At 41.1% G+C, this 15,417-nt stretch overlaps 1 protein-coding gene across 8 annotated transcripts in view; it reads right to left on the bottom strand.

Moving 5' to 3' along the window:
* The window catches only part of LOC122549286 (calcium/calmodulin-dependent 3',5'-cyclic nucleotide phosphodiesterase 1A-like), a 650,398-nt gene that overhangs the window by 88,512 nt on the left and 546,469 nt on the right, over positions 1–15,417 (bottom strand). For all 8 annotated transcript variants that reach the window (XR_006311479.1, XR_006311480.1, XM_043688810.1 and 5 more), the window contains 3 exons: positions 12,677–12,797; positions 10,201–10,376; positions 7,763–8,008 (listed from right to left, as the gene is read on the bottom strand). Coding sequence is in view for 6 of the 8 variants with exons in the window: in XM_043688810.1 (XP_043544745.1) it covers positions 7,763–8,008; positions 10,201–10,376; positions 12,677–12,797 (543 nt within the window). In the remaining 2 variants the exon portion in view is untranslated. The remainder of the gene's footprint in view (positions 1–7,762; positions 8,009–10,200; positions 10,377–12,676; positions 12,798–15,417) is intronic.

Here is a 15,417-nt window from a genome sequence, read left to right as displayed (position 1 = left end):
GTTGTCACATCTCTTATAGTCAACAAGTACTGAGTCCCACTTTTTGTTTTAGGAAGAGGTCCTGTGCAAATAATTAAGACCATGTTAAAATGTTCCTCAAATGTTTGAAGGGGTATTAAGGGTGTTGGATCTAACACCGCCTTATGGTTTTCCTACTACCTTAAACATGTGACATGTCCAGCAAAATTCAATCACATCCTTTGCAGTCCAGGTCAATAATAATGCTCTTCTTTTTTGGCTTGTGTTTTACTTACTCCCAGACCTCCTACTAGTAATTCATGTGCTATCCACAGCACCTCTTATCCTAGAACCCCACAGGTATTAGAACTTGATGAACTTCTGCCCATTTTTCATCCACCTGAGTGTGTGATGATCACCATTTCCTCATTAAAACTTTGTTTTTAATATAGTATCATTCTGGGTTACACTCAGATTCCTCTTCTGTATATGTTTTTGATACAACTGCTGTATTTTTTTCAATCTTCCTGTTTTAACTCAGCTAATTTCTCTGCACTAAAAATATCCATATCGTCCTCATCCTGCCCTTGTGTTTTTCTCTCTCAGCCATACTTTCTGATAAGTGAATTTCAACTTCCTTATGTTTACTCCTTGATTTCTCCTCCCGTTTCAACTTGCGACTTTGTGACCTTGTTACCACACAGTCAGGAAAAAAATCCCAGGACATACTACTGTAACACCTCTTTTGTTTGAATTTCCACCGGTTTTTCAACCACAGTAGACCAGATCATCTAACACATGTTGGAGTGTATCCAGGGGGTTAATGAGGTCATTGAGTACTTCACAGACTGAGAATGTGGTCACAAATTCTGTACAGTGCTGGAATGAATACTTAACTATGAAGATCATAGAAAAAGGTATGGGGCAGAATTTATCATGCCCAGCTCACGGCTGTGATATCCTGGTTGATGAAAAACACAGATATACATTTGATCACAGATTCTGAGATCATGTTGAAGTACCAGCATTTAATAACCAACGGTTTTGTAGAGTGCAATCAACTGTTAAAATGGTGCCCTGCCCCTGACTGTCACTATATTATTAAAGTCCAGTATCCTGATGCTGCCACCTGTGATCCAGCTATATCATTACCAAGAATAAATTGTATCTCCAGAACAGAGAATTTCTCTGTTATTCCTACCATCAATTCACATTTTTCACCAGACTCTCCAACGTTAATTTATATAATGGAACACTGCCCTTCTCAGCATGAATTCCACTTATTACTACCTTTCCTGACAATACTCCTTTTGAATTACATAACTCCTCATCTCTCTCCATCAAAGATTGACTTGCCCCCATATTTCTTAAAATCTTAATTTCTTTACCTACGCCTTCTGTATACATGAATAAACCTTAACCACGCAAGTAAATGCTTTAAAGAGATCTGGCACTTTCTTAACACCAACCTCTGGCTGTGTTGGACATATTTTTGTAGCTTTTTTAACTTCCCCTGTGCTTTTCTTTGCCTCTTTAACAAAACACACTGGCTTATTCTATTTTCCCACATCCATCTTCCTAGTGCTTTTTATAAACTACCAACACTGCGACTTTATGCGGCCTACTTCATCACAATGAGAACACCCGAGTTTTTTTTTACTTCTCTTCCCCCTCATTGATTTACCTGTGGTAAACTATCTTTGCTACCTTAAATGAGATCTCCTTTTCCCTTACAACCTGAGGATTCCTCTTTTCCCCAATTTCTATCCCTCATAGATTAAAATTTATTGTGGAAGCCAAAATTTGATTTATGAACCAACTTATAATCAACTGTCAACTCTCCTGCTTATCTTGCAGTTTTAACTGTCTACACTTCCACAGGAGTTCTCACTACTTCAGGAAGTGAACTTTTGAACTCCTCCAAAATAATCATCTCTCTCAGAGCATCATATGCTTGATCTATTTTCATCATACTCCCCAGATACCTCCTTTGATAGAGATGCAAATACCTCACTAGCCCTACCAAACAATTTTGTTTGGATCAACAATACCCACATGGCTGGTGGCCATTTCATTTGTTTAGCCACTTTCTCAAGTGAAATGAAAAAAGGCTTCTACTTCCTTCTCGTTGAACTTTGGTAATGTTTGGACATATTTAAATAGATCCCCAGATAACTTTTGGCTACAATGTACTTCGTCTCCATCACTGTCCTAATCACTAATCCCATCTTTCACTTGCACTTCCGTCATTTGAAGTCAATGTTAACTTTTCAGTTCCAACTTCCCCGAAGTTCATAAGTTCTCTTTCTCCTGTTCTTCTCTTTATCCCTTTCTTGCCTCTTTTTATTCCTTTATTCTGCTAGACCTATTTTTTTTTCTTTAGCATTCAATAATAACTCAAACTGTTTCATTTCCTTTTGGCATTCAAGCTCTTTTTCATTTGTAATCAAATTTTAGCATCTCCAATTACTCCAATTGCATTTTTGGCAATTATAAATGCTGAGCTATCACTGCAATTATTTCCCCTTTCTTCACAGATAGCCTCAACCTCAGCTTGACTGCCAGTTCCACAAGCTTTGTCTTACTCACCTTCTGTCAACCACCCCAAGTGGTTTTTCTCACACCCAGGAAATTCTCCGCCTCTAAAAGAGCCATTATTATAGGAGCACACCATATTTGAACCAACCGAATGCAACAACTGAAAAGAGAACGCCAACACTCACCATTCACTTTCTTTGAGTCCAATAATCCTGAACCAACCAGGAAGTAGAGACTTTGGTCTCAGATGAGCCCCCAATTTGCCATGGAACAGACCGAATGCCCCCAAATCATATCACAGAGATAGCCTAGACTCTAACTTTTAACTTATTTAAAGGCAAGTGTAAGGTGCTGGTATCCAAGATGCGATTCAATTAGTCATTCCAAAACCAAACTTCAACAAGCAAAAGCAAAACTAAAGCCCTGGGTCTATGTGCATCTGACTCCACCCACTCATGCTTCTTTTTTCTTTTAATAGAAACCCAAAGCTTTACCTGGAGCAGACACCTCAGCGCCAGCTTTACAGCACTTGTTTTCAAGAGAAAAAGAACAAAACAAATCCCTCTTAAAGGCATATCTCATCACATAATAGGTGGCACAGCTTTGATCTGAAAGCTTGCTTTTTGTCTTTCTACAGTGCTGAAGATAATCATTCCACAATGAGGCTTAACTTCATGTCCTCATAGGATGTACCATAGATAGATATCTGGTTTTAGCCTGCTGCAGCATGCCGAAGCAAGAGAAACAAGGTGTAGACAAGACAGTGAGTGCTGCTGACATCATTGCCTCTTGTCCTCCAGTATCCCTTTCCTTCCTCAGCCTCTGTGTCCAAATGTGTTTGCATGAATGAGATGGTCAGTAATGTCTGCATCAGCAAGGTGCACAGCAATACATTAGGCTGGCCAGGGATTTGGGAACCCACCGGTCTGTGTTCTGTACAATGAATGGGTCTGTGTATAATATCCTTTCCCTTTAAAAGCTCGAATATCTGTAGGTCCTGCTACCTTATCTCCCTCAGGATGAGACACACTACCCAGTCTGAGTGTGGATGTGGCCCATTTTCTTCCCCATTGTGATTTCCAGCATAATGGAAGGTGACAGTAACACTCTTCAACCAGTGGCTTTCAGCCTCTGCATGTTGTTGAGACACAAACATCCAAATCTCTTCCCTGGCAGCCCAAACCTGTAATGCCCAATTGGCCTCACACCACCCCAGGTCTACAATCAACCTATCTAAATGAGCCTGTACCTGCCTACCTTTCCTGCCCAGTTGCTGACAGATGTGGTGATCATACAGATGTGGCCATACATTAACTCTGTTCTCCCTGAAGCCAAGGTGCACCATGGTCAAGCTCCCTATCACATGACCCCTTCTCCTCCATGATTTACTGCATCCCCCATCTAGACATTGTTGCCTCTTTCCACAACTGTTATCCCTGCTTCTCCCAGCCTACAATCCCCAGTTGTGAGGAATAGCTTGCTGTGTTTATGTCCTGTGGCGATGGCCCCCAAATCACCCCAACCCATAAACCACCACCAACATTAATTACATTTCCCTTCAGTTTCTATGGACAAAGCCATAGGGAGGGCTGTGTCACAGCACTTGAAGCAACCTAAATGGACACCCCAGGGCAAAAAATTCCCAAACCACTGGTATTTATATATTACTATGACTATGTTACTCTAACCTCCTTGTACTATGGAGTCAAAGAGCTGGCCATGACCCACTCCCTGAGAAAGTACAGACTCCCTGACCTAGAACAGAGTGACCAGGTGTCTGACTGTAGCGAATCCCCTGGACTGGTACAAAAGGCTGCACTTGACGAATTGTGCCACCTGACTGAAGGCCACCACCATGGACTTCAGCAGAGGTTGCTTCCCTAAGACTTTGAGACATGGCTGCCTGCTTGCTGCACATTGCGTTTGCTCCATTAACAGCTGGCACATGGTGTGCGATTAACATAGTGCACTGCCATACAGAAAGATCTACAGTCCTTTACCTGAGGAATACCGACCAGCAAGACAAGCTTCCTTTTCATGCACTGTCATTTATTGGCACGGCAAGACAATATGACGTAAAGCACTGATGGTGCGGGCATGTTGGTGGGTGCGAAGGAAATGAGCACTGGAAGAGCAAGTGAGCAAGCCTGAGATACCACCTGGTCTAATCCATGATTGGGTATCAGTCCCTGTGCATGTTATCCCTGCTACAATCTTTCAATACCAGTTGCCTGTGTGCTATGCATATGTAAGTCTATGCTTCTTGAGAATTCTGCAAATAATTGGAGAGGGGCCATAATACTGTTGACAGGTTGGCAAATGCTAGATGTTAATGTCCATGGATGAAGGGCATATATGGCTGTTGCCCATGTTTTTTGGTCCTACACAACGTGGAGATCCATTGGAATAAGCGGTGAACTAAATCCATCAGGCATCCACTCTGATTTTATGCTGAGTTTTTTTCAACATTTAGCTTGCTTGGCACATTATGTATAAGAAGCTGAATATTAATTAGTAAAGTTGGGTTGTTAACATGGCACTTAAGAAACAATAAGTTCCCTTAATTGGCTCATGCCACTTTGTCAAACATAAAAGATGGAGCGAGACCTATTTCACCATCTGAGTCTGCCTCACATTCCACCATAACTCACATTGTTCAGCTCCATGTAAGATTTTGCCTTAAATTCATGAAGTGGCTTGAGTTGTATTAGCTGGAACTCACTTATCCTAATGGTGCTGGAAACAGACAAGTCACAAAGCTTTTAGGTTAGATTCCCTACAGTGTGGAACAAGGACCTTCGGCCCAACCAGTACACACCGACCTTGCGAAGAATAACCCACCCATTCCCAACTGACTAATGCAACTAACACTATGGGCAATTTAGCATGGCCAATTTACCTGACCTGCACATATTTGGACTGTGGGAGGAAACTGGAGCACCGGGAAGAAACCCACGCAGACACGGGGAGAATGTGCAAACTCCACACAGACAGTCGCCAAGGCTGGAATCAAACCTTGGACGCTGGTGCTGTGAGGCAGCAGTGCTAATCACCGAGCCACCGTGCTGTCCTTTGTATTGACTATTGCAAATGAACATGGTAACAAAACCAATTTCATTCCAAAATTGGAAGATTGCATTGAAAAAATTAACAATTCAGCACCAACAGCAGTAATTGGCCAGATTGGATTTGTCCTGCTTTTTGTGCACAGGACATACTGTGAGCAGTAAGTAGCAATGAGCATAAGGTTTCCCTGTCTTGTTTGACCTGATGCCACAATATTTAATGGGGTCCAGAGTCAATAATTCTGAGGTAACTTCCTTCCCAACAATATATCACTGTGCTACATGGTGGAGTCATAACAGTATTAGAGGTGGTGATTGTGAAGTCTGGGACATTGTAGTATATGATTTCATGAAAATTACAATGGCAGGCTGTTCCTTGAACAGTCCATGCAACAGCTCTCCCAATTTTGGTGCAAGCCCCTAAATGTTAGTAATGTGGACTTTGCAGGATCAATCTTCTGTATTTGCTGTCTTCATTTCCTGTGCCTAGGTTGATGCAAGTGACTCATTTTGTTTCAATCCTTCATTTCTAAATTCATAGCAGCTTGATGCAACTGGGTAACTTGCCAAGCCCTTTCAGAATAGACAAGCAGGAGGCTGGAAGAATACAGCAAGCCAGGCTGCATCAGGAGGTGGAGAGGTCGACATTTCGGATGTAACCATTCTTGGGATTGGGGTTGGGTGTAGGGGGAGCTACAGATAAAGGGGTTGGTGGGGGAAAGGTGGAATTTCTCCATCTCCTGATGCTACCTGGCGTGCTGTGTTCTTCCAGCTTCCTGCCTGTCCATTTGGATTCCAGCATTTGCAGTTTGTTTTGTCTCTAATCAGGCCCTTTCAGAAGGCAGTTAAAAGTCAACCACATCACTGTGTGCCTTGAGTTACAGATAGGCCAGATCATGGAAGGATGGCAGATTTATTTCCTTCAATGAAATTCTTGCAGGACTACGCTGAGTTTTTGAACCTTTTGTCTCAGAAGGTGGTGGATGAAGAGTCCTTGAACAACGTTTTTAAGGTAGAGGTAGATGGAGTCTTCATAAACATGGAGAAGGAATATTGTAGAGAATAGGCAGAAATGTGAAGTAATCAGATCAGCTGTGATCTTAGTGGCAGAACATCATTGTGAGGCCAAGTGTCTCACTCTGGTCATAATTCATATGCTTATGACTTGATTCTCTTAAATGTGCATACTTATTTGATCATAGATATATGCAATATCATGGCATTGTGTTTCCTTGGCTTTCCTTTCCACTCTTCCACTGTCCTGAACCCCAACCCTTTCCTTTCACTTAAGCCTTGCTCACTAAAGACTTGCCCTTTCCAGTCCTGAGTCTCCATGCAAGCTGCTCTTTGTCTGCTCCCACACCTGCTTCCATGTGCCACAGAGTTCAACAAGGCAGACTGCTAACCTCAGACAAACCTGCACAATTACACACTTGTACACTAAGGTGACCTAGGTGCCTCATTCACTGCTGACATTACCTTGACTGTGTGGCATAATTGAAAAGAAAAGTTAATAAGTATTCATGGCATTGCAATGTATTACAAGTACAAATCTACCATAGAACAGCATGAGGCCCAACACATTACAAAAACACTGCAAGTTTAATCTCTGCCTCTCAACCTGCTGTCAGAAATGAAAATCTCACATCCCACCAAATTCAGTCACCCACACGCTGCGCTTACAAGCTCCATATAATCCAACCTTCCTTATTTAGTTGGACCAATCAGACATACATAATCAATAAATTCTGTTTAATTAGATACTCCATCAAATATCTTGTGCTTTCTTTAAACATGCTGTTGTGAGGCAGGGAAGAATAGAGGTTGATTGAATGTTAATCTGCTTTAAATTGCATCAGCCAAGTGTCTGAACATTTCACCAATTTACGTCCTCCTGAGGACTGTGATTATCCTTCTCATTCTTTATTATATTTCCATTTTGTAATTTGGAGAGTTTAAGAAAGGCCACCTACAGTCCAGGTCATTCATGCATATCAAAAGTTCACTGATTCGAATACCTGAAACATTGAAATAGTGGGAAAGAGCAGAGTGGTAGGCACTAATTATCCAGCCATCTCACAGCAGGTGTAAATGTAATGGGCCGAATGACTTGCTGCTGCATTGTAAAAGTCTGTGCTAAGAGGCTGGAAGTACAAAAATCTCAGATTTGATCATGCAAATGTAAAGAAGCTGTGACTCACCATTCTGCATAAGCCGTGCTCTGCCTTCTGATACAGTGCCAGTTCCTTTCTCAGTTTTCCAAAAGCTTACATCCTTCTTAGGAGTCGAGATGAAAGTCGTTCTATGATCTTTTTTGTTTTCTTCATTGTCTTTTTCCTGTGGCACCATTTGTTCTCTGAGAAAGCGACGCTCTTTCTTCTCGAGTACTGCCTGGGCTTCTGCTCTTTCTTTTTCTTCACCTTCTTTTCTGTTTTTTTCTTCAGTATCTAATAAAACAAACAAAACATCGTGGCATTGTTAGAGTATTTGTGAACATTAATTACTTCTCAAATATTAACTTATTTTAGCCATTAAGTTACAATTGCATACATTTATTCTGTACCTTTCTTCCTACATTTCTCAAACTCTTTGTAGGTTCATGTTAAGAAATTTTGTCTCAGTTGTGATGATACTATCCCTTTAAGAGGTTAATTTTGTCCTGTATTTTTTTGAAGGAAGATTTTATGACAGAAGCGATGAGCTGTGTATTTCAAGCCAATAAAGTAAGCAGCTTGTGAGATCTTTTATTTTTTAAAGGTTTTAACAATAGAAGCAGCATGAATGGGTGGGGCCAGGCTCCCACAGAACCGGGATTTTAGTTTAGCATTTAGTAATTATTGGTGTTATGAAGTTGGCTCTTCTCTCCTGACCAGGATTTTCTCTTTCTGCTGCCAGAATTGCACGTGAGACAATCTATTTTTTGGAACTTGCCTTTGGGAAAGATGTGTTTACGGGATGTTACTAATTTGGAACAGTTACTATTTAGTAGTTAAATAATCTAATATTCTGTTAAATTTTCCAAGAATTAAAGCTTTACCAATGCTTCTTTCCTTTGTTTGTATTTTAACTGTAAGGAAAGAATAAAGTATGTTTTGCTTAAAGCTGAGTAACGTAACTAATCAAATTATTTCTGGAACATAGCACCTATACTTGCCTTTAAATAGGATAAAAGTTAGGGTCTTGGCTATCTCCTCAATATATTTGAAGGGGATTTGGTCTGGTTCATGACACAGTGAATTAGTATAATAAACTGAAAGTCTTTTTCCACTGTGTCACAATCAAAGAGCACTAAAGTTTGTTGTAGTGGCATCAGAAATGGGGTGGGTGGGAATTCTACTTTGCTGCTATCTCCAGGCAAATTATCTATCTCAGGTAAAATTGTGTAACTTTCATTGACTGCTGTCATTCAGTGTTTCTGTGGAGATTTGGTCCTAGTTTCTGGTAGCAGGTCAGGTGCAGAGGTGGAACAATGCCCAATCCTGAAAAAAATCATGAGAGAATGTAACCATTTTGATTCTGTGGGTCCTCAGTTCTCTGAGAGTCTGGCAAGGCAACTTTGGTACAAGTGTGGAGGTTGCTGAATGTGAAGGCAAGTTGGACAGAAGGCAATGCATTGAAGTACGCGGACTCGCACTTCCGGCCTCAGCCTGGACTCGAGCCCCCGGCCTCAGCCTGGACTCAAACTCCCGGCCCCAGCCCTGACTCGACCTCAGCACAGACCTATCATGGCGATCTCTCGGCCCAGTGTGGCAATCTCCCAGCTTGTCGTCTTCTCAGCCCAGCTGGTTTGTAAAATATGAAATCTCTTCTTCTTGAGGACAAATCGGTCCTATTCCTGGGTAAAACCCAAACGGGTCAGTGGTAATTAAAACCTCCTTGCTGATTTACACATATTAGGACTGTCAAAGGCTGCTCTGTCATAATTGCATCCTGCTTAATCGAGCAGGCAACAAGGAGCTGCTCCCAAAGCCGACAGTATCCCTATTAACATATACATGTTGGATCCTGAATCGAATTGAAATGCAGCTTTTAACTATGTGGCTTGAGGCAAGCCAATGCAGCAAGGAAACTAATCAGGACCAGGAGGAGCCAAAAATGACACATTTTCAATGCTGTTTTCTCCTGGTGGGATTGGCAAAATCGAAATCTTTCCTGTGGCCCACTTCTTTCTTCGACTATTAAGATGGCAAAATCCACACTCCCTGCTGGGCAGAATAACTCACAGAAAATATTTGTAAAACTTTGTGTATGCTTGGCTCAATACCAGTAGGACAGATGGACACTACTGCTGATGGACTGACTGACTGATACCAATACTTTCAGGACTTCACCAGAGCTGGCAAGCCCATAGACAGAAGTCAGCAACTCCTGAATGTGAAAAGAAATGTTAACTGTGTGAAATCAGTTTGTAGCAATGTCTCTGATGAAGACTCGAAACCTTAGCTTGCTCTCTCTCTCTCCATGAATGCTGTCTGACCTGCTGTGATCTCTAGCATTTGTTGCTTTCAGTACAGATGCTAGCATCTGCAGTAATTTGCTCCTGAAGTATCTCAGTACTTCTGTTGTATATTATATATGATAGCAAATTAGGTTTGATATATCACCGAGTAAGTAGTATATACAGTCACCATTTACTTACCCTTTGCATGCAATGCCTTCCATTTTTCACGGTTTTGTTGCAATATTTCACTCCAGATATTTTTAAAGCTCTTCATATCCACAGCGAGCAGGGAAGAATTTATAGAAGAATTTCCTTCAGACAGTATATTTTTCAAATTTGTCCGTTTCACTTCAGTAGATGAAATACTGTGCACACTGGACATAATGAAAATGACTAGGTTAATATTGGACACCAGTAAACACACAGCCCTGATATTTATGAGGAAAGTTGGAGATTTCAGTTAAGGCAGAAAATGACCAAAGATCCTGCCAGACTTGAGAAATAGTGCTGGTTGCTAGGTGGAGGGATAACAAGAGTGACAGAAGGCTTGTTGAGTAAGAACTTGGATAACAGTCTGGAGCTTAGAGAAGCCAATGATTAGGGTTGGGCTAGCAGGCCCCAATCGAGATTTAATAGAAAGGACAGTGATCAAGACTGGAGAGAATAACTTGCTATCAGGGATGAAGGAGGCTTGAGGGATATGGGGTGGGAACTGGCCTAGGTTTGGGTGAGGAGTGAGGGAGATCTTGCAGTTGAGTCGGGGGAGAGAGGCTCAGGATTAGAATCAGAAAGACAAAGATTCCTTGAAGGGCTTGGGCTAACCTCTCTGCTTTGTCTGAAGAATTGTAAAAGAAAAAAGGAACTTGCAGTTCCCCATTTAACTTCACTGTTGTGATAACCAACATGGCTGGAAAATTTACCTCTGTCTCACAAATTCTGTGGAAAAGCCTCATTTGAAATATGCTGATGAGTGTTCTGTCTTCATGGTGGGACCTGAGAAAGTCTCATAATTCACTGTTTTTGAAAATGGTGGTTAAGGCTGATATATGGGGTCAGGTTCCCTATATGTTACTCTTTAATCCACTGAACCTATTGTGTGGTGGGGAGTGTCAATATTGACGCCAATGATTTAGAAATGAACTATTGAGCTTGTGTTATTGCTTAGAAATCAATTGTTATATGAATGTGTGGGAACAGATCAGAGAATAGAATTGCTGTGATTAATAACAAACTCTACAAAATACAACTCAGTTTTAGAATGAAGATGTCCTCATGTTAAATTATGTTTTGTTTTGCTTATTGTTGATAGTGCATAATTTAAATGTTTTTTAGAGTTATGCCATTTTAAGCATTATCAAACATTTTTTAAAAGTGTGATCCAATGTTAGTTCTCAAATACAGTCTAGAACAGATTTGACTGATGTTGATCAAGTCACTTAGATATGCTCAGTCCTCATTCACATGCAGGCAAGAAGATCTGCCTATCAGAGTGGCACTCTGTGGCAAATCACCAGTAGGACATTGCTAGAAATTTACTGGACCTTAATATGGAATCTCTCATTTCAGATGGAGATGAGGAAATTTTTTTCTCTGAGGAGTTTGGTGCTTAGAATTTTCTTCACCGGTGAGCAGTGTGAGTCATTGAATATACTCAAGGCTGAGTGAGACAGATTTTGATTGCCAGGGAAGTCAAAGGTTATAAAGCAGTCAGGAAAATGAAGTTAAGGCCACAATCAGATCAGGCAGATCTTATTCAATTTCAGAGCAGGCTCAAAAGACCAAATGGCCTCTGCCTGCTCCTGTTTTCTTATGTTCACACATCTACATGCAGTGATTTTCGCTGAGGGGTGAGCCTCAGTTTTAAATAATATTCTGTTTGTGCAGGGTCTAGGTAAATTAGATTAGATTAGATTAACCCGGGTCTCTGGCGCTGTGAAGCAGCAGTGCTAACCACTGTGCCACCGTGCCGCCCATGTTGATCAAGTCACTTAGATATGCTCAGTCCTCATTCACATGCAGGCAAGAAGATCTGCCTATCAGAGTGGCACTCTGTGGCAAATCACCAGTAGGACATTGCTAGAAATTTACTGGACCTTAATATGAAATGACTGACCCATGTCTCAGAGCCATGTGGACTGGCCCCCAAAAACAGCAGGAACCACTGCCTTACAAAGAGGCTGCCTGTAGGAAATGCCAAAATGTTTTAAAATTACCTTGCTGAAATACAGCGCTTCATGGGGTTAGTTTGCCAGACAGTCAGCATTGCATAACCATTAACATTTCAATTTAAACTGGGACCCCAGTGATAAATTAGAGTTCAATCTGCATATTTAAACAGACCATATATTTTGAGGCAGACGCCTTGGATGCTTTCAATTTAAAATCAATCAGATCAGAGTGGAAATTCCTCCATTCCACTTTAAAACTGTCCCTTTCTACGCGTGTCTTCATTAATTTTCACCAGCAGCGCCCAAGAGTGCAGAGTCAAGCTCCTTTAAACTGAATGCCAGTTCATTTTACCAATTTCAGCAGTAATTTGGGAAAGTGGCTTGTAAAGGAAGGAATACTCTTCTGTTTCACGAGCTAGATGACCATTAATAAAAATGAACAGTTCTTGAAATGTTTCCAATCATTGGAAATGAGCAGATGACTCAATTCTTAGTTTCTGACTAACCTGGCTCGCCGAAATCCACTGGCACTGGAGTGGGATGCTTCATCAATAAGGGGAGTTACAATCTTTTCGGTCATGTCAGTCAAAACGGAAAATGTTGGCTCCACAATAAAGTCAATAAAACCTGGAAAGATCATGGCAATTATTTCAGAAATAATGAATGCTTCTTAAACAATTTCAAAGTGAGTAAATCTTCAATTCTTGCACCTGACACAGATGTATTTTGTTTTAAGAATCAATATCACTGAATTAATGTTATTATCATGATTGTTTGTTCGTGATGGCATGGGAGACATTAACCCTCCAATCCTCCAGAGACTGAATTTTCTACAGTACCGTTCAGTTCAGAGTAGATGTGACAAGGTGGTATTTTGCTTGATGTTAAGAGAAGGAACCATTTAATTTCATAGTTGCGTTATGGGACTGCTAAAAGTTAGGAAATGGGATTGTTGTAAACTTGTGTTTTAGAATCAAAACTATTATATTGCACCTACAGATGACCTATTTCTTTTAAATGCATATCAGAGATGTGACATTGTAATAGAGAAAACATGCACAGCTCTTAATGAATTCAAAATTTTCTCATTCAAATCCCACTTCTGCTTAATGAGAGCAAACCTGGAGTGTAGTCAATGATAGGTTTCATTACAGTAATGTTACCCCTGAATTAGTCAGAAATTCTCTTGCTCTTGCTTCCCACATGTTGAGTGTGGTATTGTAGATGGTGTCTCCAAATATGTTCCGTTTTGCTTCTGCACTCTGTATGATAATGAGAGAGAGTGCCTGTGCAAATGAGTCACAGACTGGGTAGGCGGTTTAGTTGATTTAATATGAGGACAGCTTTTGTGCTTTCAGTTAAAAAAAAATTAAGGGTTGCATCTACATACAAGTGCACACCAGGGAGTGATCTGTATCACTGTGAAAATTCAAAGATAGAAGACATTACATGCGAACTCTGGCACATGATCTGATGGTATTTAAAAGTCCTCAGACATTTCAATTCGAAAAAGTCTGCAACTTTTCCTGAGAAGAAGAAAATGACATGCCTGCTTTTATTGACAGGCTATATGCTGTAGCTTAGGAAAAAAGGCCATTTTTCTTTCAGTTTCAACATTCACCATTGTCTGTCAGCTGTATTGGTTTGTTTTAACAGCCAGGGTGGCATGGCATGATGGTGCAGTGGTTAGCATTGATGCCTGACAACACCAGGGACCCAGGTTTGATTCCAGCCTTGGGTAACTGTCTGTGTGGGTTTCCTCCACAATCCAAAGATGTGCAGGTCAGGTGGATTGGGCATGCTAAGTTGCACATTACTGTCCAGAGATGTGTAGGTTGGGTGGACTAGCCATTGGAAATGCAAGGTGATAGGGTAGGGGAGGACAAGTCTGGGTGGGATGATCTTCAGAGATTTGGTGTGGAATTATTAGGCAAAATGGCCAGTTTCCACACTGTAAAGATTCTATGATTAACTTCTTACAAAAATTGTTCATGGCATATATTGCCCATCCTTAATCACCTTAAAGGTGGTAATGGTGAGCTATCTTCTTGACCTGCTGCAGTTCTTAGAGTATAGGGACACCCACAGTACTGTAGATTTTGACACAACAACAGTGAGGGAATGACAATATAGTTCCATGTCAGGTTTATAAGTGGCTAAGAGGGGATGTGCAGGTTATAGTGTTCCTATGCAGCTGCTGCTATCACTTTGTGGTAATGGTCATGTGTTTGAAAGGAGTTTGCAAAGGAGCTTCAATGAATTGCTGCAGTACATCTTGTAGATAAATACACACTGCTGCATTGTGTGTCGATGGTGAAGGGAGTAAATGTTAAAGGTGGCAGAGAGTGCTGTTAGTGCTGCATCCATGTAGACAAGTTAACAGTGCAAGCACTTCTGCCTTGTAAATGATGGAGGGCTATTGCGGAGAGATGAGGTGAATTACTTTCCACAGAATTCCAAGCCTCTGACCTGCTCTTGTAGGCACTATAATTTATGTGGTTGGTCTAGTTCAGTTTCTGGTCAATGGAACCTCCAGGATGTTGATTCAGCTGTGGTAACAGCATCGAACATCAAGGGGCGATAGTTAAATTCTCTGTTGTTAGAGATGTTCATTGCCTGATATTTGTATGGCACAAATGTTACATACACTTATCAGCACAAATCTGGATGTCATGTAGGTTTTACTGAATATGGACAAGGTCAGCTTCATTATCTGAGGAGTCATAAATCATGCTGAACATTATGCAAACATTAGTGAACAGATCCACCCCTGACCTTATGTTGGAGGGAAAGTCATTGACATAGCAGCTGAAGATGGTGGAACCTGAGATATTACCATAAGGAACTCCTGTAGTGCTGTCCTGAAGCTGAGATGATTGACTTCCAACTACAACCATATACCTCTGTTCTAAGTATGATTCCAATTTGCAGAGAGTTTATCTCTGATTTCTATTGACTGAAATTTTCCAGGGCTCCTTGATGATATCATCTCACAAATGTTGCCTTGGTGTCAAAGGTAGTCACTCTCATCTTATTTCTGGAGTTCAGCCCTTTGTTTGGACAAGGCTATAAAATGAGCTCAGGAGCTGGCAGAAGCCAGATTAAGCATTAGTGAGCAGGCTAGTCCTTTCCATGTGCCACTTGGTAGCTCTTTTTACAGCTGCTTCCATCACTTTGTTGATGATCGAGAGTAGACTGATGAGGTGAGAACTGGCCAGCTTGGATTCATCCTCCTATTTGTTCGCAG

The sequence above is a fragment of the Chiloscyllium plagiosum genome, chromosome 4 (genome assembly GCF_004010195.1).
Source record: "Chiloscyllium plagiosum isolate BGI_BamShark_2017 chromosome 4, ASM401019v2, whole genome shotgun sequence".
In the NCBI taxonomy this organism is placed as follows: Eukaryota; Metazoa; Chordata; class Chondrichthyes; order Orectolobiformes; family Hemiscylliidae; genus Chiloscyllium; species Chiloscyllium plagiosum.
Note: the sequence above shows the minus strand (reverse complement) of the source record. Positions and strands in the feature narration are given on the sequence as shown.